Below are 23,920 nucleotides of genomic sequence, written 5' to 3'. Positions count from 1 at the left end.
AGTCTTAAGAAAGGCTAGGAAGTTGAATTTACCAATTGATATGCAATTAGAGCTATTTGATACAATGGTTGTACCTATTTTGTTATATGGTGCAGAAGTATGGGGTTTTGAAAATTGTAATATTATAGAAAACTTGCATATGCAATTTTGTAAAATAATTTTGAAGGTTAAAAAAAGTGCTGCTCATTGTTTGATTTATGGAGAATTTGGTAGAATACTAGAATACCATTACATATTCTTATTAAAGCTAGAATGGTTGGTTTCTGGCAACGTATCATGTGTGGTAAAAGAGGAAAAAAAATCCTATACACTGTATTCTATATTGTATCAGCGTAGTAAAAGGGGTATCTACCACTTTAAATGGTTGTTAGAAATTAAAAATACTTTATATGAATGTGGATTTAATTTGATGTGGGATGATCAAATAGTTGATAAATCTGATAATATTAGTAAGAATGTCAAGAAATGTTTAAGTGATAAATTTATGTTGAACTGGAGTAATAATGTTATGAATTCTGCAAAATGTCTTAATTACAGAATATAGAAATCTGATTTTTGTTTTGAGAAATATTTATCAGTGTTACCATCTGATCTAAGAATGTATTTATGTAAATTCCGTTGCCTTAGTAATAAATTGCCCATTGAAATGGGTAGATTTTTTAATATTGATAGATCTGAAAGACATTGTTATCTTTGTAATGCTAATGAACTTGGTGATGAGTTTCATTACTTATTCAAATGTACCTTTTTCAACAATGTTAGAGCTAAATTTTTACCTTTAGATATATGTAAAAACCCAAATGTTCTAAAATTTAAAGAATTGATGAATACATCAGATTTATTTACACTTACTGGAATAGAAAAATTTGCAAAAGTGTTATAAAAACAGTTTAATACATGTGCTTAATCATGTTACTATAATTTGTACTTCCTGTCAAATATCTGTATTAATTATATATACTATTATTGCACCTTTGTTAACCATGTTGTTCTAATGTAAATATGTTCACACTTTTATTGTTTGTTAAAAAATGTTGTACATACTCCATGTAGGGGCTTTAGTGAAATAAAATGTCTTATGTCTTATGTCTGTCGATAAGCACATCTACATAGTATGACCTTATTATCTACAAGTTTCATGAAATTCTGTTGTGTGGTTTCAGAGGAGTTGCGATGACAAACTGTCACAGTTCAGTGGTACATTAAAGCAAATAAGTTCAAAAGGACGTAACTCTTAGAAAAATAATTGAATCGTAATTTCCCTACATAGTATGTCCTTATTATCTAAAATGATTTTATGAAATTCTGTTGTGTGGTTTGAGAGCAGTTGCGATGACAAGACACAGGACTGACGGTCGGACGGATGGACAAACAGAAGGACAGGAAAAAAATATTATACCCTCTGCATGCCAACTTTGTTGCGTTGGGTTACGTTATATTGAAGATACATTCATAAGATACAAATATAATAATTTTTTAATGGAAAGTGCTTTGATTTAAATGATTAAAATTATTTATGTCCTTTTGAACTTATATGCATTAATGTACTACTGCAACGCTATTGAAATGTGCCATGATAACTAATTCTTGTTTATTTAGCAAAACAAACAATAGTTACCTTGTTTATCTAAGAACATTTTACTTCATAATATATGTGTGATAATCAGAACTTTTCATGTGGGACAATCAAAACTCTAGAATTTTAAGTAGGATAATCTGGATTAAACCATACACGATTGGGCATTTATGAATATGACAAGCTTAAGCACCCTTTTGCAACTAGACAAGTTATAGGGACACGTCAAGTGGTCTAGAGCACTGGACACAGTCACCTGGGTAAAGCTGATGACCACATTCACGGTCAACCCAAGATGTCGGACAAAAAATTTGGTCAGTATTTGTATTGTCTGTTTAAGTGTTTCTATATCATTTTCTTTTCAAAGCATGCATTGGTTTATTTATAAAAAATTCACATGGAATTCGCAAATTACTGCCAAGAAATGTGTATGAAACAGGAAATTGGATTTGAAAAAACCACTAAGATGACCGTAAATCGTAATTAAAATATTTTTAAGATGAACGTAACATATAACAAGGATGACCGTGATTGGTAAATAGATTACCGTAATTTGTAAAGGATGACCGTAATTAATTAAAGATTACCGTAACATTTAAGAGATGACCATCAATTCTAAGAAATATCCGTATTTGTATTACCTCTTTTGTATCAAATAGTAAATCATGTTGGAATAAAACGTATGTATAAGACTGCATTATCCTATAGGAAGAAGAAAAAATATATAGTTCACCATATGTAGCCTCAAAGAACACGCCAACATTTTTTTTTTATTTCTGAGATTCCTATTATTATCAAATAAAAATTTGTAAGGTTCGGCGGAACCCAGTGTCTGGCCTACTTTTGCTGTAAATCGGGGGCTCAACAAAAATGAGGAAAAAAATCAATAAAAATTTTCCTCTTGATACCATCTTATGATTGTAAGAAGCTTGTCTAATTTTGGTAAAAATCTAGGATAGTTAATAAATCTAATGAATGTTTTGAAAACTTTAACTGCAAACTGTATGTAATGTTAACTTAAAGAAAATCTAAGTCCATTTAAAAATAAAATACAGAAAAAATGGAGTTATCTTTTACAAAATTTACTTCTGGATACTATTTTATGATACGTAATAAATAAGCTTCTGTCCAAGTTTGGTACCAACCCAGGATAATTTAAGAAAGTTATTAAAATTTTAAAAACTTTAACCACAGAGTGGATGTAATGTTTCCCCGCAGAAAAACTAAGTCCATTTAAAAGTAAAATACGGAAAAAATGGATTTATATTTTTACAAAATTTACTACTGGATACTATCTTATGATCATAAACAAGCTTCTGTCCAAGTTTGGTAGAAATCCAGTATAGTTTAAGAAAGTTATTAAAATTTCATAAACTTTAACCACAGAGTGAATATTTGTTGACGCCGCTGACAACACTAACGACGACGGAATGTAGGATCGCTTAGCCTCGCTTTTTGACTAAAGTCGAAGGCTCGACAATAAATACACCTTTCAAAAATGCCATTTTTTTAGCATTTACACCCATTGATATTATATTGTTTCAACTACCATTGCAAGTGTTCTTTACTACAGATAAGTACATGTCAAGAAGTACTGGCGGATCTAGAAATTTTCATAAGTGGTTGCCCACTGACTGCCTAAGAGGGAGCCCGCTCCAGTAGCGCTTCAGTGATTCCCTATACATGTATAAGCAAACAAATTTTTTCCCAAAAAGGGGGGACAGGCCCCCTCCCTAAATCTGCCTCTGAGAAGTATCATTATACCACCTGCAATTTTTTTTTGTAGATGTTAAGATTTTAATGTGTTTTCTCTGCATGGTACCGTACCATACACATGGACTCAAATACTGGATATTCATTTGTTTAGTTGATGTTTTTTTCTTTAACTTTTCGTTGTTTCGCTGTCAATTTGTATTTAAATTTAAATGTTGCTATCGATAAATATTTAATTATTTACGAGAATATGCAATCAACTATCATTGTCATAAACTCAAAATACAGCAAATAGTTAAAAGAAATTGAGTAATTATATTTATATCTGCTAACCGAGCCCCTATTGAGACAACTCATCAAAAAGCTATGAATATATGGATATTTCTTAGAAAAGACGGTCATCCTTTAAAATTACGGTCATTCTTTATAAATTACGGTCATCTTTTAACCAATGATGGTCACTCTTGTTATGAATCGCTGATCCTGTAACGGTCATCTTGATTAAGATTTACCGCCATCTTAGCGATTTTTTTCAACTCCCATTTCCTGTTTAATACACATTTCTCGGTAGTAATTTTTGATTTCCATGTGAATCCTTTTATAACTTTACATTGTACCAATGTATGCTTTGTAAAGAAAATGATATAGAAACACTTAAACAGACAATACAAATATTAACCTAATTTTTCATCCGACATCTTGGGATGACCCTGAATGCAGTTACTGTCATCAGCTTTACCCCAGTGATGTGTGATAAAATAATATTGAGAATTGTTTAAAGCAAATTTGAGTTATCATACAATGAGTTGAAGGACAGATGGATAGACAGACATTGGTATATAATAACACTGCCAGTCATCAACGGGTGTATACAAACGACTAACTGATAAACATTGATCATTTTGCTATGATTTCAAGATGATTTGTTAAATACATAATAAGATTTTATACTGCAACTGTACTTTTTAAAGAGAGAGCAAAACTTCAATGGACCATGACTAAGTGTGTAGAGTCAAATAATCTCCATCGAAATATTATGTGGAATTGCTGAAAGAAATGCATTCCAAATAACATTAACTGACCATTAACCATTAGTGATACTTCCTAAACAAACCTACCACAAACTCTTACTTGTTTTAACTTTGATATTGCTGAAGACTGTAATATGTCCTCTAGATGTCTATTGTATTTTTATGTCTTCATGAAGTATACCTCACATTTCATTTTAATTATATTCTTGAGTTTCAAGAGCAATGGACCACAACTGAGGGGGCAGGGCCATAAACTCTCTATGAAAATACAATGTGACAATGCCTTTCATAATCATGATAACTGTATTTCAGATACTATTAGGGGTTAACCTTATACAGACTTGATAAAAACTTCAGCATGTAAACTATGTTTAAGGACAATGACTGAGAGTGAAGGGTCAAATAATCCCCAATTAAATGAGATATGCCAATGCAACTATTCCAGCCAGTATTGATTTACCATTAGTGGAACTTCTTAAAATGACTTAATCACAAACTTTACCAATGTTGATTCTAACAATGTTTGTCAGTCTGGAAACAGCAGGCCTAAGTCTGGATTAATTGCAAAAGACTAGATTAATACAGCACTTTTTAATTGTATGACTGCAAAATAAATTTGACGTCATATAAGATTCTAACATAAATACCACATAATGAATAAATATGAATGAAGTTAAGTACCCATAACATTACTCAAAATATTAATGTGCAAAAGATAATCTCAGTTATTCCTTGTTTGTCAGCTATTGATGTACACAAAATACACCAAACTTGTTTGAATTCAGCCTAATTTACACTGCAAAACACTATTTGGATGATTAAACAATCTAATCACATTTACTGGACTTTATCTTTCTTTCCTGGCATCTTCTTTTAATTTCATATGCATCAATTCAAGACAGGATGCTGCATCTTCCATACTGTCATGTCCTCCAACTGAAAACAGAAGAAAATTTAGATTTTTTGTTCGTTTTAAAACAATTGGATGAATTGATCTCTAGGCAAATTTACTCATCAATTGCTTAAAAGAAGTATAACAGTGTGGACCAGAACATTTCTTGGGTTGCTCAGGTCTCCCATCAACTAGGATAGAATAGATGAACATTCATCTGTAAGGCCCACTTATCACATCATATTTATCATAGACATTTAAACTGTGGGGTTGCCAAAGGTTCTCAACACCTTAATCAAATAATTCCCCAAAATCCTTTGTGTTTTGATTAATATTGAATGCATTCTTAACATGACTTAGAACTGGCACAATATGAAGTGGTGTTACTCCTGTTTAAGATGTAACCCCTCCCGCTTTTTTGTCTATCTTGACTAGATTTGTCATTAAACAATAAGACAAAAATAAACTAGACTGTAGCTACTAACAGGATTACCACACCTAGAACAAAGAAATGAATTTTAAAATGTGGTCAAAATTTCGATACAGTTACAGGGGAGGTAATGATGTTGTTAACATAACATTTATTTTTTGTGACGTTCAACTGTGACATATCAGGAACAGATGCATTTTACGACTGATTTTTATCATTCAGACTGATTTAACTTGAGAACAAGTTTATGGAACCCCCTTTTTTAAAATGCCATTTGGTTTGATTAGGTATAAAGATTAAACAAAGCATGGGCGTCAAGTTGGTTACCTATTCCCTATTCCCTATTCGTTACCTATTCCCTATTCCCTATTCGTTACCTATTCGTTACCTATTCCCTATTCCCTATTCGTTGCCTATTCGTTACCTATTCCCTATTCCCTATTCGTTGCCTATTCGTTACCTATTCCCTATTCCCTATTCGTTGCCTATTCGTTACCTATTCCCTATTCCCTATTCGTTGCCTATTCGTTACCTATTCCCTATTCCCTATTCTTTACCTATTCCCTATTCCCTATTCGTTACCTATTCCCTATTCCCTATTCGTTACCTATTCGTTACCTATTCGTTACCTATTCCCTATTCCCTATTCGTTACTTATTTGAATTTTAATATCCTTCCCCCTTTTTAATTATGGCATGGAATAGTTTAATATGGCTGCCTTTACCATGGAAACGGCACAATTTTGAAAAAAATCAGTTTTTGGTTTTTGGTGAATTGTTTGGATATGCTTCAACTCAGAATCATCATATTTTAAAACAATGTAGGTGCCCACTATGTACAGGTGTTGGATGATTTTGGCGATCATTGAAACTATTATGTTGCTATGGAAACTACACCAAAATTTTCAAAATTCTCCAAATGCTCAAAACTTCATGAAACTTCACAGTAATGATGAGCAACATTGGTAGATGTGGCATTTCGAGTTGGAATTTCCAAAATAGGTTTTGTTACCATGGAAACAATACAAAAAGGTCCTAAATTTCAAAAAATAAGAATTTTCAGCAAACTGGATGAATCTTTACAGGAATGGTAACTGGCATAGGCCGAGTTGGATTGTGAAGTTGGAATTTTCAAAATGGCCGCCGTAACCATGGAAACAGGAAAAATATATAATTTTTTTAAATTTTCAATTGTGTCCGTGTCTCTGGTGGTAAAAATATGTTCTTAGAGATGACAATACCCTATAAGCGAGCATGTACCCGTTCCAGCGCTCGGTTAATACCCTGTTACCTATTCGTTACTTATTCACTTAAATAAAACGTTTGTTCCTTTTAGAAAGGAGTTTTCAATTGTGTCCGTGTCTCTGGTGGTAAAAATGTTTTCTTAGAGATGAAAATACCCTATTAGCACGCATGTACCCGTTCCAGCGCTCGGTTAATACCCTGTTACCTATTCGTTACCTATTCACTTATGAAACGTTTGTTGTACATTGCACCTTTGAGAAAAGGATTTTCTATTAAATTCATATCTCTAGTGGTAATAATGTGTTCTTATAGATGAAATACCCCTATTACCGCGTATGTACCCGTTCCAGCGCTCGATTAATACCCTGTTACCTATTCGTTACCTATTCGTTACCTATTCACTTCTAATACGTTTGTTGTACGTTGCACCTTTTAGAAAAGAATTTTCAATTGTGTCCGTGTCTCTGGTGGTAAAAATGTGTTCTTAGAGATGAAAATACCCTATTAGCACGCATGTACCCGTCCCAGCGCTCGGTTAATACCCTGTTACCTATTCGTTACCTATTCGTTACCTATTCACTTATGATACGTTTGTTGTATGTTGCACCTTTGAGAAAAGGATTTTCTATTAAATTCATATCTCTAGTGGTAATAATGTGTTCTTATAGATGAAATACCCCTATTACCGCGTATGTACCCGTTCCAGCGCTCAGTAAATACCCTGTTACCTATTCGTTACCTATTCACTTATAATACGTTTGTTGTACGTTGCACCTTTTAGAAAAGAATTTTCAATTGTGTCCGTGTCTCTGGTGGTAAAAATGTGTTTTTAGAGATGAAAATACCCTATTGGCGCGCATGTACCCGTCCCAGCGCTCGGTTAATACCCTGTTACCTATTCGTTACCTATTAACTTATAATACGCTTGTTGTACGTTGCACCTTTTAGAAAAGGATTTTTTAATTGTGTCCGTATCTCTTGTGGTAACAATGTGTTCTTAGAGATGAAATGACCATATAAGCGCGCATGTACCCGTTCCAGCGCTCCCTTAATAACCTTTTACCTATTCGTTACCTATTCACTTTTAATATGTTTGTTGTACGTTGCACCTTTTAGAAAAGGATTTTCAATTGTGCCCATAAGTCTGGTGATAACAATGTGTTCTTAGAGATGAAATGACCCTATTAGCGCGCATGTACTCGTTCCAACGCACAGTAAATAACCTGTTACCTATTCGTAACCTATTCACTTATAATACGTTTGTTGTACGTTGCACCTTTAAGAAAAGGATTTTTAATTAAGTTCATATCTCTGGTGATAATAATGTGTTCTAAGAGATGAAATACCCCTATTAGCGCGTATGTACTCGTTCTAGCGCTCGGATAATACCCTGTTACTTATTCGTTCCTTATTCGCTTTTAATGCGCAGGGGTATACGCTGCACTTTAAAATAAATCGTTTTTTAATTGTGTTCATGTCGATGGTGGTAACAATGTGTTCTTAGAGATGAAATGACCCTATTAGCGCGCATGTACCCGTTCCAGTGCTCGGTTAATACCCTGTTACCTATTCGTTACCTATTCGTTACCTATTCACTTATAATCCGTTTGTTGTACCTTGCACCTTTTTGAAAAGGATTTTTAATTGTCTTTATGTCTCTTGTGGTAACAATGTGTTCTTAGAGATGACATTACCCTATTACCGCGCATGTACCCGTTCAAGCGCTCGGTTAATACCCTGTTACCTATTCACTTATTATACGTTTGTTGTACGTTGCACCTTTTAGAAAAGGATTTTTAATTGTCTCCATGTCTCTTGTGATAACAATGTGTTCTTATAGATGAAATTATCCTATTAGGGCGCATGTACCCGTTCCAGCGCTCGGTAAATACCATGTTACCTATTCGCTACCTTTTCGTTACCTATTCACTTATAGTACGTTTGTTGTACGTTGCACCTTTAAGAAAAGGATTTTTAATTAAATTTATATCTCTAGTGGTAATAATGTGTTATTATAGATGAAATACCCCTATTAGCGCGCATATTCCCGTTCCAGCGCTAGGTTAATACCCTGTTACCTATTCGTTACCTATTCGTTACCTATTCACTTATAATACGTTTGCTGTCATTGCACCTTTTAGTATTTTTAATTGTCTCTATGTCTCTTGTGGTAATAATGTGTTCTTAGAGATGAAAGACAGCTATTAGTGCGTATGTACCCGTTCCAGCGCTCAGTTAATACCCTGTTTCTTATTCGTTCCTTATTTGCTTTTTATGCACGAGGTATACGTTGCACCTTGAAATAAATCGTTTTTTAATTGTGTTCATGTCTCTTGTGGTAACAATGTGTTCTAAGAGATGAAATGAACCTATTAAAGCGCATGTACCCGTTCCAGCGCTCGGTAAATAACCTGTTACCCACTCGTTACTTATTCGTTACCTATTCACTTATAATACGTTTGCTGTCATTGCACCTTTTAGTATTTTTAATTGTCTCTATGTCTCTTGTGGTAATAATGTGTTCTTAGAGATGAAAGACAGCTATTAGTGCGTATGTACCCGTTCCAGCGCTCAGTTAATACCCTGTTTCTTATTCGTTCCTTATTTGCTTTTTATGCACGAGGTATACGTTGCACCTTGAAATAAATCGTTTTTTAATTGTGTTCATGTCTCTTGTGGTAACAATGTGTTCTAAGAGATGAAATGAACCTATTAAAGCGCATGTACCCGTTCCAGCGCTCGGTAAATAACCTGTTACCCACTCGTTACTTATTCGTTACCTATTCACTTATAGTACGTTTGTTGTACGTTGCACCTTTTAGAAAAGGATTTTCAATTAGATTCATATCTCTGGTGGTAATAATGTGTTCTTATAGATGAAATACCCCTATTAGCGTGTATGTATCCGTTCCAGCGCTCAGTTAATACCCTTTTTCTTATTCGTTCATTATTTGCTTTTTATGCACGAGGTATACGTTGCACCTTGAAATAAATCGTTTTCTAATTGTGTTCATGTCTCTGGTGGTAACAATGTGTTTTTAGAGATGAAATGACCCTATTAGAGCCTATGTACCCGTTCCAGCGCTCGGTTAATACCCTGTTACCTATTCGTTTTCTATTCACTCATAACACGTTTGTTGTACGTTGCACATTTTAGAACAGGATTTTCAATTGTCCCCATGTCTCTTGTGGTAACAATGTCTTCTTAGAGATGAACTTACCCTATTAGCGTGCATGTACCCGTTCCCGTTAGAAAATCCTTTTCTAAAAGGTGCAACATACAACAAACGTACTATAAGTGAATAGGTAACAAATAGGTAACAGGGTATTTACCGAACGCTGGAACGGGAACATGCCCGCTAATAGGGTCATTTCATCTCTAAGAACACATTCTTACCGACAGAGACTGAAAACAATTAAAAAACGATTCATTTCAAGGTGAACCGTATACCCCGCGCATTAAAAGCGAATAAGTAACGAATAGGTAACAGGTTATTTACCAAGCCCTGGAACGGGTACATGCGCTCTAATAGGGTCATTTCATCTGTAAGAACACATTGTTACCACCAGAGACATGGCCACAATTGAAAATCCTTTTTTAAAAGGTGCAACGTACAACAAACACATTAAAAGCGAATAAGTAACGAATAGGTAACGAATAGGTAACAGGGTATTTTCTGAGCGCTGGAACGGGTACATGCGCGCTAATAGGGTAATTTCATCTCTAAGAACACATTGTTACCACAAAAACATGGAGACAATTAAAAATCCTGTTCTAAAATGTGCAACGTACAACAAAAGTGTTATAAGTGAATAGGTAACGAATAGGTAACAGGGTATTAACCGAGCGCTGGAACGGGTACATGGGCTCTAATAGGGTCATTTCATCTCTAAAAACACACTGTTACCACCAGAGACATGAACACAATTGAAAAATGATTTATTTCAAGGTGCAACGTATACCTCGTGCATTAAAAGCAAATAAGGAACGAATAAGTAACAGGGTATTTTTCGAATGCTGGAACGACAACTTATGCGCCAATAGGGGTATTTCATCTATAAGAACACATTATTTCAACCAGAGATATGAACTTAATTGAAAATTCTTTTCTAAAAGATGCAACGTACAACAAACGTATTAAAAGCGAATAAGTAACGAATAGGTAACGAATAGGTAACGAATGGGTAACAGGGTATTAACCGAGCGCTTGAACGGGTACATGCGCGCTAATAGGGTCATTTCATCTCTAAGAACATATTGTTACCACCAGAGACACGGACACAATTGAAAATCCTTTTCTAAAAGGTGCAACGTACAACAAACCTATTATAAGTGAATAAGTAACGAATAGGTAACAGGGTATTAACCGAGCGCTGGAACGGGTATATGGGCTCTAATAGGGTCATTTCATCTCTAAAAACACATTGTTACCACCAGAGCCATGAACACAATTGAAAAACGATTTATTTCAAGGTGCAACGTATACCTCGTGCATTAAAAGCAAATAAGGAACGAATAAGTAACAGGGTATTATCCGAGCACTGGAACGGGTACATGCGCGCTAATAGGGTAATTTCATCTCTAAGAACACATTGTTACCACAAGAGACATAGAAACAATTAAAAATCCTTTTCTAAAAGGTGCAATGACAACAAACGTATTATTAGTGAATAGGTAACGAATAGGTAACAAGGTATTAACTGAGCGCTGGAACGGGTTCATGCGCTCTTATAGGGTCATTTCATCTCTAAGAACACATTGTTACCACCAGAGACATGGGCACAATTGAAAATCCTTTTTTAAAAGGTGCAACGTACAACAAACGTATTAAAAGCGAATAAGTAACGAATAGGTAACGAATAGGTAACAGGGTATTAACCGAGCGCTTGAACGGTACATGTGCGCTAATAGGGTCATGTCATCTCTAAGAACACATTGTTACCACAAGAGACATAGAAACAATTAAAAATCCTTTTCTAAAAGGTGCAATGACAACAAACGTATTATAAGTGAATAGGTAACGAATAGGTAACAAGGTATTAACCGAGCGCTGGAACGGGTTCATGCGCTCTTATAGGGTCATTTCATCTTTAAGAACACATTGTTACCATTATGGAGACATGAACACAATAATAAAAAGATGTATTTGAAGGATCACCGTATACCCCGTGCATTAAAAGCGAATAAGTAACGAATAGGTAACAGGTTATTTACCAAGCGCTGGAACGGGTACATGCGCTCTTATAGGGTCATTTCATCTCTAAGAACACATTGTTACCACCAGAGACATGGGCACAATTGAAAATCCTTTTTTAAAAGGTGCAACGTACAACAAACGTATTAAAAGCGAATAAGTAACGAATAGGTAACGAATAGGTAACAGGGTATTAACCGAGCGCTTGAACGGTACATGCGCGCTAATAGGGTCATGTCATCTCTAAGAACACATTGTTACCACCAGAGACACGGACACAATTGAAAATCCTTTTCTAAAAGGTGCAACATACAACAAACGTATTATAAGTGAATAGGTAACGAATAGGTAACAGGGTATTTACTGAGCGCTGGAACGGGTACATGCGCGCTAATAGGGTAATTTCATCTCTAAGAACACATTGTTACCACAAGAGACATGGAGACAATTAAAAATCCTTTTCTTAAAGGTGCAACGTACAACAAACGTATTATAAGTGAATAGGTAACGAATAGGTAACAGAATATTGACCGAGCGCTGTAACGGGTCCATGCACTCTAATAGGGTCATCTCATCTCTAAGAACACATTGTTACCACAAGAGACATGAACACAATTAAAAAACGATTTATTTCAAGGTGCAACGTATAACTTGTGCATTAAAAGCAAATAAGGAACGAATAAGTAACAGGGTATTATCCGAGCGCTGGAACGAGTACATATGTGCTAATAGGAGTATTTCATCTATAAGAACACATTATTACCACCAGAGATATGAACTTAATTTAAAATTCTTTTCTAAAAGGTGCAACGTACAACAAACTTTTAAAAGCGAATATGTAACGAATAGGTAACAGGGTATTTTTCCGAGCGCTGGAACGGATACAAATGCACTTATAGAGTTATATCACCTCTAAGAGCCCAAATCTTCCACCAGAGACAACAAAACAATTGAAAATGATGTTTTAAAAAGTGCAACGTAAGATACTCGTATTATAAACGAATTATAAGTGAGTGATCGGACGAATTAAACAAGGTAATAGCATGCTCCGAAACGATGTACACCCTGCTTACATGTTTAACTCCACCACATTATGTTAGTATGTGCCTGTCCCTAGACAAGAGCCTGAAATTAAGTAGTTATTGTTTGTTTTTGTGTTACATATTTCCGTTTATTTTTTTGTATATATAATACGGCGGTCAATTTTGTTGTTTGAATTGTATGAGGTTGTCATGCCTGGGCCTTTTATAGGTGACTACACGGTTTGGGCTATGGTCGTTGTTGAAGGCCGTACAGTAAACTATAGTTGATAATTTCTGTGTCATTTTGGTCTAATGTTGAGTGTTGTCTCATTGGCAATCATACCACATCTTCTTTTTTATGCAAGCGCTAACACGGTGATTTCATCCCGTCGAACCAAGATCCATCTTCAAACATACGGACATAAAGCAGTTAAAAGGTAGAACGTATAAAAAATCAAGTAAGGAACAAATGCGTATCGAACATGAAGTAAAAGGATCGGCTGAGCACAAACACATATAAATAGGTCATAAAAAGATAATTTTACCTCAACAAATTTAGAACTATTACCATATGTAAGAGTATTAACAACTAGATTTGTAATTGCTAGCAATAACGGATGGCATACGGCTGCCATTTTGAAAATTCTAACTTCAAAATCCAACTCTGCCTATACCAGTTACCATTCCTGTAAAGTTTCATCCAGTTTACTCAAAATTCTTATTTTTGAAATTTTTGACCTTTTTGCATTGTTTCCATGACCTATTTTGGAAATTCCAACTCCAAATGCCACATCTACCATTGTTGCTCATCATTACTGTGAAGTTTCATGAAGTTTTGAGCATTTTGAGAATTTTGAAAATTTTGGTGTAGTTTCCATGGCAACATAGTAGTTCCAATGATCGCCAAAGTCATCCAACGCCTGTATATAGTGGGCACCTACATTGTTTTAAAATATGATGATTCTGAGTTGAAGCATATCCAAACAGTTCACCAAAAACCAAAAACAGATTTTTTTCACAATTGTGCCGTTTCCATGGCAGCCATAATAAACTTTTCCATGCCATAATTAAAAAGGGGGAAGGATATTAAAAATCAAATAAGTAACGAATAGGTAACGAATAGGGAATAGGGAATAGGGAATAGGGAATAGGGAATAGGTAACGAATAGGTAACGAATAGGTAACGAATAGGGAATAGGGAATAGGTAACGAATAGACAACGAATAGGGAATAGGGAATAGGTAACGAATAGGCAACGAATGGGGAATAGGGAATAGGTAACGAATAGGCAACGAATAGGGAATAGGGAATAGGTAACGAATAGACAACGAATAGGGAATAGGGAATAGGTAACGAATAGGTAACGAATAGGGAATAGGGAATAGGTAACGAATAGGGAATAGGGAATAGGTAACGAATAGGGAATAGGGAATAGGTAACCAACTTGACGCCCATAAACAAAGCAAGTTTTATGAAAAAGTCGCTGAATAATTTTTTTTTAATTAGATGAATATTTTTCTAGGTATGTTTCAGGATTACCTCTAAATTGTTACAAATTACACTCAGATAGATTTAATTTTATCAATCCTTTAAAAAGTTTCAAAACATTTCACCTTGTAATTTGAATTGAATTTTGAAAATTGTTCGATCAGAGTCAAGGATTGATTTTGGAAGTCATGCTGTTTATCAGATGAAAACCAAATTAGAATTGATTGTAGAGGGCAATCCATACATCATTCCTGCCAAATTTATTTTAATTTGGCCATGTAGTCTAAAAAAATATATATAATGTGATCTTACTTATGGTTTCAAAGCCTCTTCTTATCTTTTTGAGCATATGTAAGTGAATTCCTTCACAGGTTACAATGGAGATTTTTTTTATGAAATATAATTTGGTGCCCTGGCAGATCAATAAAATGGGAATATTTGTTATTTGATTTCAACACAAATCTCAGCTATTTCCAATAAATTGAAAATAAATTGAAAATCCCAATACATTTAATTGCATTTAAGGGAAAACTGATTCAAAGAAGTAAAATATGTGAAAACTTCAGACAAGAATTAAAAATGTGCACATGGACTTTCTAGCAACTCAAAAATTTGCAAATTTTACCGAATTTGTTTGTGAAAACATATTTACACATTTTATTTGATACCAAGTTTGCCTAGTTATCTACCCTAGTTTAAAAGTAATATAAAATAAAGGACATATATTTAGTATACCTAACAAGTGAAACTGTGAGCTACTGCTCACTGATGATACCCCCGTCGCAAGTGGATAATGTTAATAGTGTAAAAATATGTAAGTGTTCGGTAAACAGGAAGTTGTCGAGTGATGAATCTGAAAACGCATCACACGGTATAGCTGACTTATATAAAGCCTGAAACCAAATTTCAGAAATCCTGGTAGTGTAGTTCCTGAGAAAAATGTGACGAAAAATATTCATGGGACGGACGGACTGACTGACAGACTGACGGACTGACGGAAGGACAGACAGAGGTAAAACAGTATACCCCCCTTTTTTTCAAAGCGGGGGTATAATTAGTTGTTCATAAAATTTGATAAATATCAATGATACAACAGCAGTAAGAATGGCATGAATTGTATCTTATGTGTATAAATCAGTTGACAACCCAAGATCTTATGTACTTTGATAAACATAAAGGAATCTTGAGTGCAACCACAGATGATACATATGTTCTAAACCAGATACAAAATCTGAGGAACTTCTGAAATGTCTTGTAAAAATTGTAAATTACCATCATCCTGAATTATTTTTTGTAAGTATTCTGCCATGAGTGTTCTTAGAGCTCTCTTGTATGGTTTTCCAAGTCTATGAGGGAAAACTAATGAAGTGTCCACAACTGTGCCATGTGTAATCTGAAATTAAATAATTAAAATGAGGTATAAAAGTTCAGTATTTTCATTCTAGTCAGGAATCTACTTCCTCAAAATTATTTCCTCATTATGCCACCTGATATTTTTCAATTATATAAACGGAACCCATTGTAGGGATGATGACACACTGTCAAAGATACCAGGATTGAATTTTCCTATTAACGCCAGACACTTGTTTCGTCTACAAAAAAAGTTAAAAAAGGCCAAATACAGTATGAAGTTGAAGAGAATTGAGGACAAAAAGTTCCTAAAAGTTTAGCCAAATACAGGTAACATAATCTATTTCTGAGGTAGTGAAGCCTAAGTATTTCAAAAATTCAAAGTTTTGCAAACATGACCATACATGTATTAATGATATTGCATGTCTCTTGAGAACCAATCAATTTATCACAAAGCAATATTAAGATCCTTATATGATAGTTGTATTTTAACAGACAAATGTATCAACTAGCAACAAAGTATCATTTAATGTACTTTTAGGCCTTTTTGTCAGCATAAAACTATTGTCTGATTGGTTGTCAGAGGGAATACTTAAGAATAACTATTTAAACTTTGACAGTAAACAAACAGTGAAATTAAAGGATTGCAATGTATGCCAGACTTAATATCCATGAAAATTTAAACTTTTAAAAATTTTAGAATAGGCTAGGCAGTGCGAGAGGTCGTAGTTCTAACCCTGGCTTCAGCAATCTAAAGACTTCAAAATTAGTATTGGTTGTATATCCACCAAGCAAGTGTCATTTAGGAGTATGAGTAAAGACTCATTGGCCCCTAATAATAATGTGTGCAGGTAGATGTTCCTGAGAAATGTATTCTTGTGAACAAACAAGTTAAAAATCCATGTGCTGATCTAGTACAAAGCAGGGACTATATTCAAATCACTTTATCATGTCTCATTTTGAATATGGATCAAATTTACCACTGGACATTTAATAACCATCCATTATCATCATCATGACTTGGTATTTCATATCTATAAGCTAGCTACAATTTATAGTTGCTGAGATCAAATGCAACAATTTCTTTTTACTTTAATGAAGAACATAAATGTGTCTATCTACAGGAAGTGATGGAGTTGAAAATGCGTTACAGGGTATAAATTACCAATACAAACTTGGTACCAAATATCAAGAAGCTGTATAGTTTAGTTGCTGAGAATAATGCTCGAGATTTGTGTCATGGACAAATACATAGAAGAAAGGTCTGATAGAGGTAAACCAGTATATCTCCACTCCAATGGAATAAAGGTATACAAATTTCCATCCAGATATATATCTTGTTTAGCATTGAAGAAAGCCTGAGTAAACTTCATTTTTGAAAGTTTTTATAAAAGATGGAATATGTATCTCATAAATCAACAGAAATTACACTTTTTATACAACTCTTGTTACCCCAGATATATATAGATTCCTACATTGAGACCAGTGGATTACCTAATTTTTCCAATTGAGATATTGAAATCAGAGTTTTGGCAAGGACTTTAAAATTTATAATTTAACTATCGAGATTGAATAAACCTGATAATCCATGAGTTACTATGCAAGTATCTGTTTCTCTAATGATTAAAAAATAACTTTATATTTTTGTTAAACGAAAAATCCCCTTTGAGTGCCTTCCACATTCCATGAAGTTGTCAATTTCATTATTACCTGTTAGCATATTTTGATTCATCAAATGAGCTGATAAAGGTTTATGACCTAACAATTCATCCAATCATCTTCTGAGATCACCAACAACATCATGAAGATTACATTTGTTTATACAATGGGTTCAGAAAGGATTAAATTGCCAGAGAATTAGAGAAATAGCTATAGGCAGTGAGACCTTAACATTTTATATATTTGGAGAGAAACACTTGGTATGAAAAAAAAGCCTATTTGTAGGAAACAACTGAAAGAGCTGAAAGTATTTTACAGCAAAAGAATTGACCACTTCATTGATTTAGGAACAAATGTGCACACACTAATAATTTTATGACTCATCAGATTATGATTGAACTTTATGTTGATACTATTTTATATTAATAGCTTACTATCAAAAATAACAAACACTAAACAATGATCAATGAAATAGGATCAAGGTCAGATCACTATGTACACCTTATAATAATTCTTTATTACTAAAATAAAAGTGTCATCTAGCTTTGTCTAAATTTTGTCACAATGAAACAATTAGCCCACAATGTGTGATGAAAAATGCATCACATCATATAGCATGTTCACATAAAGCCTGATAATAATTTTGAGGAAGGTCTAATATGTAATTTCGAAGAAAAACCTGATGCAAAGTCATTATGCATAAGAATATAAAAGTATTTGTTAAACAGGAAGTGGATGAGAATGCGATGTTATAATGTGGACGAAATATCCTCCTTGAAAAGTCTCCTCTGCATCCTTGTTGGATTAAGGTATAATTCAGGATCCTTGAGGTAATGGTTTTCATTGATTGCAGTTGTAACTAACTGCATCCAATCAAAAGGCACCTTTAAGATTACCTTGTGTAGATGAAGAAAATGAGATAAAAAAACTGTCATGTGCTGAATGAGCAGCATGTCTTTACCCCCAAAACATTGGGGAAATATAGTGACAATTTTAAAGTTTTTAATCAACTAATTGAAGTTCCTGGTTATGTTTGTCTTGTAAATGTTAGTTTATATTTTCGATTCCTGCTATACGAAATTTGTAAACACTAGACACAACCAATTTACACCTCCACATTTAAGTGCTGTCATGGGTTAATAATGATGTAGTTGGAACAGGCATGACTTTGATCTACAGGTAGATGGTGCAGCATTATAATTAAAAATGTTGGCTTAATCTGCCAAGGGTGGAGATGTGTTGACTGGATCGTAGCAGAGATGCATATCTATAAACCAATGATAAAGTTCTCAAAATTAGGTGGTTTCAGTAGTTTTTTTAAGTTTTTCATGAAAGTAAAATTTGGAGCCCTAAAGCAAGTAATTACGACTCATTACAAAGATAGTGCTATCTGATACATTTCTTGGGAACATCTGTAGGATGCTTTTTAAAATAGATAATAACAGACCTTTTAAATTTTAAATTCAGAGGCCAAAAAAGTGTCTTTCAAGTGTACTATAAAAAGGTATGAATAGGACAGAAAAAAACATTGCCAAAAAGTGGACACTACAGACACTTAAAAGATTTATCTAGAGAAACATTTACCTTCACAGCTGTAAGATCACTTTCAAGGCTATGTCCCATTAAAATTGTTTTGTCTGTAACTAAACTTAAAAGAACAGCCTGCACATCGCGTAAAGATGTTGTTACTTCTTCCAAATCCTCATCTGTTATGCCACTAAATCTAATAACAAACCGAAAAAGAATGCTATACAAATATCAAACTTCATGCTATCAAACTAAGGATTTATATTCCAGTAGTTGTTAAGTAGCATTAGCCAAGTTGTATGAAGTTTTTGTTTATCAAATGAAGTTAACAAGATTATTAGATAATGCAAAAATGCTAAACTTGGGGAAAATAAAATCAATATTTTATAGACAATGACTCAAATTATCAAATAACATGTAGTTATTTTACTATCCATGTAAGTTAGGAAGATCTTTAAATTCTAAACATTTTGTCACTGTCAGATTTTTTCTAATACTGTTATAAAGATATTTAGAATTAATACTTGAATTTTACCACTATGCCAAGTTGCCACAATGGTTCAATACTGTGCAGTGACAGTAATGACTAAATTATTAAAAATGATATCCTTTTAAAATGATGCATGTACAAAAATTTTGTCCAGACTTTTTTCTAAGTTTAAAGACAATTAATCAAGGACTTGCAATTACTGGGCAAGGTGAGCTTAAAAGCTTGAATTATTTATTATAGAGGAAGATAAACACTTAAAGAACCATAATTTAACAGTTGATACCTTGTGTTCAAATCAACAATTTCATTGTCTGGTTTAACAAAACTTTCATATACTGCTGTGCTGTCATGATCGCAAACTGATATTCGTGCCAATTCTACACCAGCAGTAGTATATACCTGTAATTTGATAGCAAAACATTTTATTTCAAAAAGTCTGTTCCTGCATCCTATTTGAAAACATCATTACAAAAAAAATTGATGAATCTGTGAGAAAATGTTTCTTATGGCAGCATAATGATGTATGTTATTATATTTTAGACAAATATTCCATAGACATGTTTTAACAGATACTACATGTATCAGCAAGATTTAGACTATTGATCAGAGAGTTTTCATAGAAAAATAGTGTTTCTATTGTTATATACTGCAGAAGCACATTTTTTAAATGGAATACTTTCACCTGATATTCTATATTGCCCCTTTTTATAGTTGTTCGTCATGTAGGTACCCCATGACGACCTTACTATACCATGAATATCATTCATAAAAGTACAAATGTAGCCCCATTTTTTGCAAAAACATTATGCCTCTTAGTGGGGTAAAAAACGTGAACATACAAGACTTTCTTTTTAAAAAAAAATCATTTATTTTATCCAAATTTTCAAATGTACTGCCATTTAATTCTTTTCTTCCTGTAGTATTATAATTCACTGACTTCTTTATCGTATGCAGTGACCTTAACTATGACACCTTTCATTAGAAACGTGACAATCACACAGCCCAAGTGTAATTAGTAGTTATCTAACATTCACATAAGATAATGTTTGAGTTATATTTTTTTTCTTTCAAAACATTATACAAAATGTTACAATAGTTTCATTGGTCTTTTTCCAAAATTTTCCATATTCCTATAGGCTGACCTGTGAGGAAAATACTGCTTTATCATCATTTGAATTTTGGTGTCCTGCAAAGTGTAATGAAGCTCTACTACTAAATACTTGCAGAGAAATATAAGGATTACTTCAGTGGATTTTCTTGGAAATCATGTTCAAAGGTCTAAAATGACTGCAAACTGCATGACCCAACTTCAAAAATGCAAAATATTGTATCAAAATAGACAGCTTTAATTCACTACCATATATTGAGATGTTGGTTCCAACCCTGCATGCAGCAGGTGTGCACAACTCCAATCTTAATTGGCTAAGTTTGTAAGTGCACTCCAACTTCCTCAACCAAAATTAACTAACTGCCATGAAATAGGCAATAATACAGAAGCAGTGATAACACCAACCAATCAATCAATCTTTCAATATAAGGTCAAATTGGAAACAGACATTTTCTTACTTTTCAAGGTAACTGTACTTTAAAAATATTTGAAAAAATCAATAACATACCATTTCACAATCCAATGCAAACACTCCATAATCTCCATCGACCGGTGGCGAACATGGTTGAGTTTTCATATATCCAGATAAGTTCTCCCATTTATTTGTGTCATGAACATGACTCTGAAACAAGAAAGAGGTTTAGTAAATTAAGAATTTATAGGATGTTTTTATTGCAAATAATGTGACTATTGCAATAAGAACTCTCAACCTGATCAAGTTAAAAGATTTGTTTAGTATTTGTGAAAGTGTTGAGAAAATATTTCAGCGGGGTATTTCTTTATGATTAATTCTAGATTTATATGTATGTAAAAAGTGAAGCCATGGACATTTTGGACTAAGAAAAGACAGTTCCTTTTCAAACGACACTTTTTATTGGAAATGCAGCAACAAAAAATGCAGTAAAAAAAGTTTCTATCAGAAACAGATCCTAGTTTTAAGGACATAATTTAGAAAAATATTATTTCTGGATTTACAAATTAGACCAAGAATTTGTAAGCATGAACTTTCTATTTGTAACCAAATAATCATTGATTGGTACAATTATTGCCGTGAAGTCTGTATAATTATTTAAGAAATAGACAGTAAAAAAATAGGTGATAGCGTAATTGTTGAAATAGATGAAAGTAAATTTGGAAAAAGAAAATACCTCAAAGGGCGTTTAGTAGAAGGTCAGTGAGGGTTTGGAGGTATCGAAAGAGACAGCATAAAAAGTTTTTTTGCTACAGTTGGAAATCGCACAAAAGAACTTTACTAAAATTAAACCAGATGCTCCGCAGGGCGTAGCTTTATACGACCGCAGAGGTTGAACCCTGAACGGTTGGGGCAAGTATGGACACAACATTCAAGCTGGATTCAGCTCTAAATTTGGATTGTGATTAAATAGTTGACACAGCATAGTTTTCTGACACAGAATGAATGTGTTCTAATGAACTTAAAATTTTTGTTTTCTCTTAGAGCAATTCACTATGCTGTTGAATATTAATCCTCTCAAAAAAATGTTTGAAGAAATTTTCTTTTTATTTATGAAATTTCAAATGAGAAAAATTGAACCCAATTTTTTAATCACATCCCCCTTTCCCTTATTCCAAAACTAATCTCAATTAAAATATTCTAATGGAGTTTGCAACAATAACTACTCATTTAAATACATCATAAAATATTAAGATGTAAAAAAACTGCTTGTTATCACTGAATGGTAAAGATCATTTAAATTTATCAGTTGGAAGTAAAAAGTGAATATACATTGTATATTGTATATAACAAAGATTGAGATTAAGTTGATTCTGGACAAAGAAAGATAACTCCAATTAAAAAAAATTCTTGCAATAAGATATTTCTTGCTTACTAGTCTGGACAAAGAAAGATAACTCTAATTAAAAAAAAAATTTGCTATTTCACAATATTGTGAAATTTCAAATTAGATATTTCTTGCCATTGCACAATACTGTGCAATTGAAAAGACTTGCTATTGCACAATACTTAATATAATAATTTTAGATCCTGATTTGGACCAACTTGAAAACTGGGCCCATAATCAAAAATCTAAGTACATGTTTAGATTCAGCATATCAAAGAGGCCCAAGAATTTAATTTTTTTTAAAATCAAACTTAGTTTAATTATAGACCCCTTGGACCTTAATGTAGGCCAATTTAAAAACGGGACCAAAAATGAAGAATCTACATACACAGTTAGATTTGGCATATCAACTAACCCCATTTATTCAATTTTTGATGAAATCAAATAAAGTTTATTTTTGGACCCAGATTTGGACCAACTTGAAAACTGGGCCACTAATCAAGAATCTAAGTACATTTTTAGATTCAACATATCAAAAAACCCAACCGATTCATTTTTTGTCAAAATCAAACTAAGTTTAATTTTGGACCCTTTGGACCTTAATGTAGACCAATTTGAAAACATGACTAAAAGTTAAGAATCTACATACACAGTTAGATTCGGCATATCAAAGAACCCCAATTATTCAATTTTGATAAAATCAAACAAAGTTTAATTTTGGACCCTTTGGGCCCCTTTTTCCTAAACTGTTGGGACCAAAACTCCCAAAATCAATACCAACCTTCCTTTTATGGTCATATACCTTATGTTAAAATTTCATAGATTTCTATTCACTTTTACTAAAGTTAGAGTGCGAAAAATAATAGTATTCGGACGCCGCCGCCGACGATGACGACAACAACGACGACGACAACGACGACGACGCCAACGTGATAGCAATACATTATGTATACGACGAAATTTTTTTCAAAATTTGCGGTCGTATAAAAACAAAATATAAAACTAGGGACAACAATAATTAGTGACTGTTGGAAGGCATATGATTGTCTTGGTTCTGAGAGATTTGAACATTTAAAAGTCAACCGTTCCATGAATTTTGTAGACCCAGAAACAGAAGCTCATACAAATACAATTGAAAGTACCTGGCGTGAACTGAAAAAATCACTACCAAAATGAGGCACGGTAAAATCATTATACAATACTTATTTCAGTCAATATTGTGTACAAAAGAAATATTCAATCAGCTCTGACGACCCATTCATAGCATTTATAAATCTCATTAAAAAAGTGTATAATCCAGAAAAACAAAAACAAAAATTGATAATGATAGAAACTATCACCATCAGTGAACTGCAACCTGTAACTAAAAAACCCAGAATACTACAAGAAACTAGAC

At 33.4% G+C, this 23,920-nt stretch overlaps 1 protein-coding gene across 1 annotated transcript in view; it reads right to left on the bottom strand.

The window, feature by feature from the left end:
- Positions 1 to 4,892: 4,892 nt before the first annotated feature.
- Positions 4,893 to 23,920, bottom strand: part of LOC134725345 (RNA exonuclease 1 homolog) — a 60,680-nt gene continuing 41,652 nt past the window's right edge. The window contains exons 11-15 of the mRNA XM_063589079.1: positions 21,234 to 21,347; positions 19,901 to 20,016; positions 19,185 to 19,323; positions 15,864 to 15,984; positions 4,893 to 5,256 (exon numbers count right to left, since the gene is read on the bottom strand). Of these exons, the coding sequence (XP_063445149.1) occupies positions 5,168 to 5,256; positions 15,864 to 15,984; positions 19,185 to 19,323; positions 19,901 to 20,016; positions 21,234 to 21,347 (579 nt within the window). The 3' untranslated portion in view covers positions 4,893 to 5,167. The remainder of the gene's footprint in view (positions 5,257 to 15,863; positions 15,985 to 19,184; positions 19,324 to 19,900; positions 20,017 to 21,233; positions 21,348 to 23,920) is intronic.

This window comes from Mytilus trossulus, chromosome 1 (genome assembly GCF_036588685.1).
Source record: "Mytilus trossulus isolate FHL-02 chromosome 1, PNRI_Mtr1.1.1.hap1, whole genome shotgun sequence".
Classification (NCBI taxonomy): domain Eukaryota; kingdom Metazoa; phylum Mollusca; class Bivalvia; order Mytilida; family Mytilidae; genus Mytilus; species Mytilus trossulus.
Note: the sequence above shows the minus strand (reverse complement) of the source record. Positions and strands in the feature narration are given on the sequence as shown.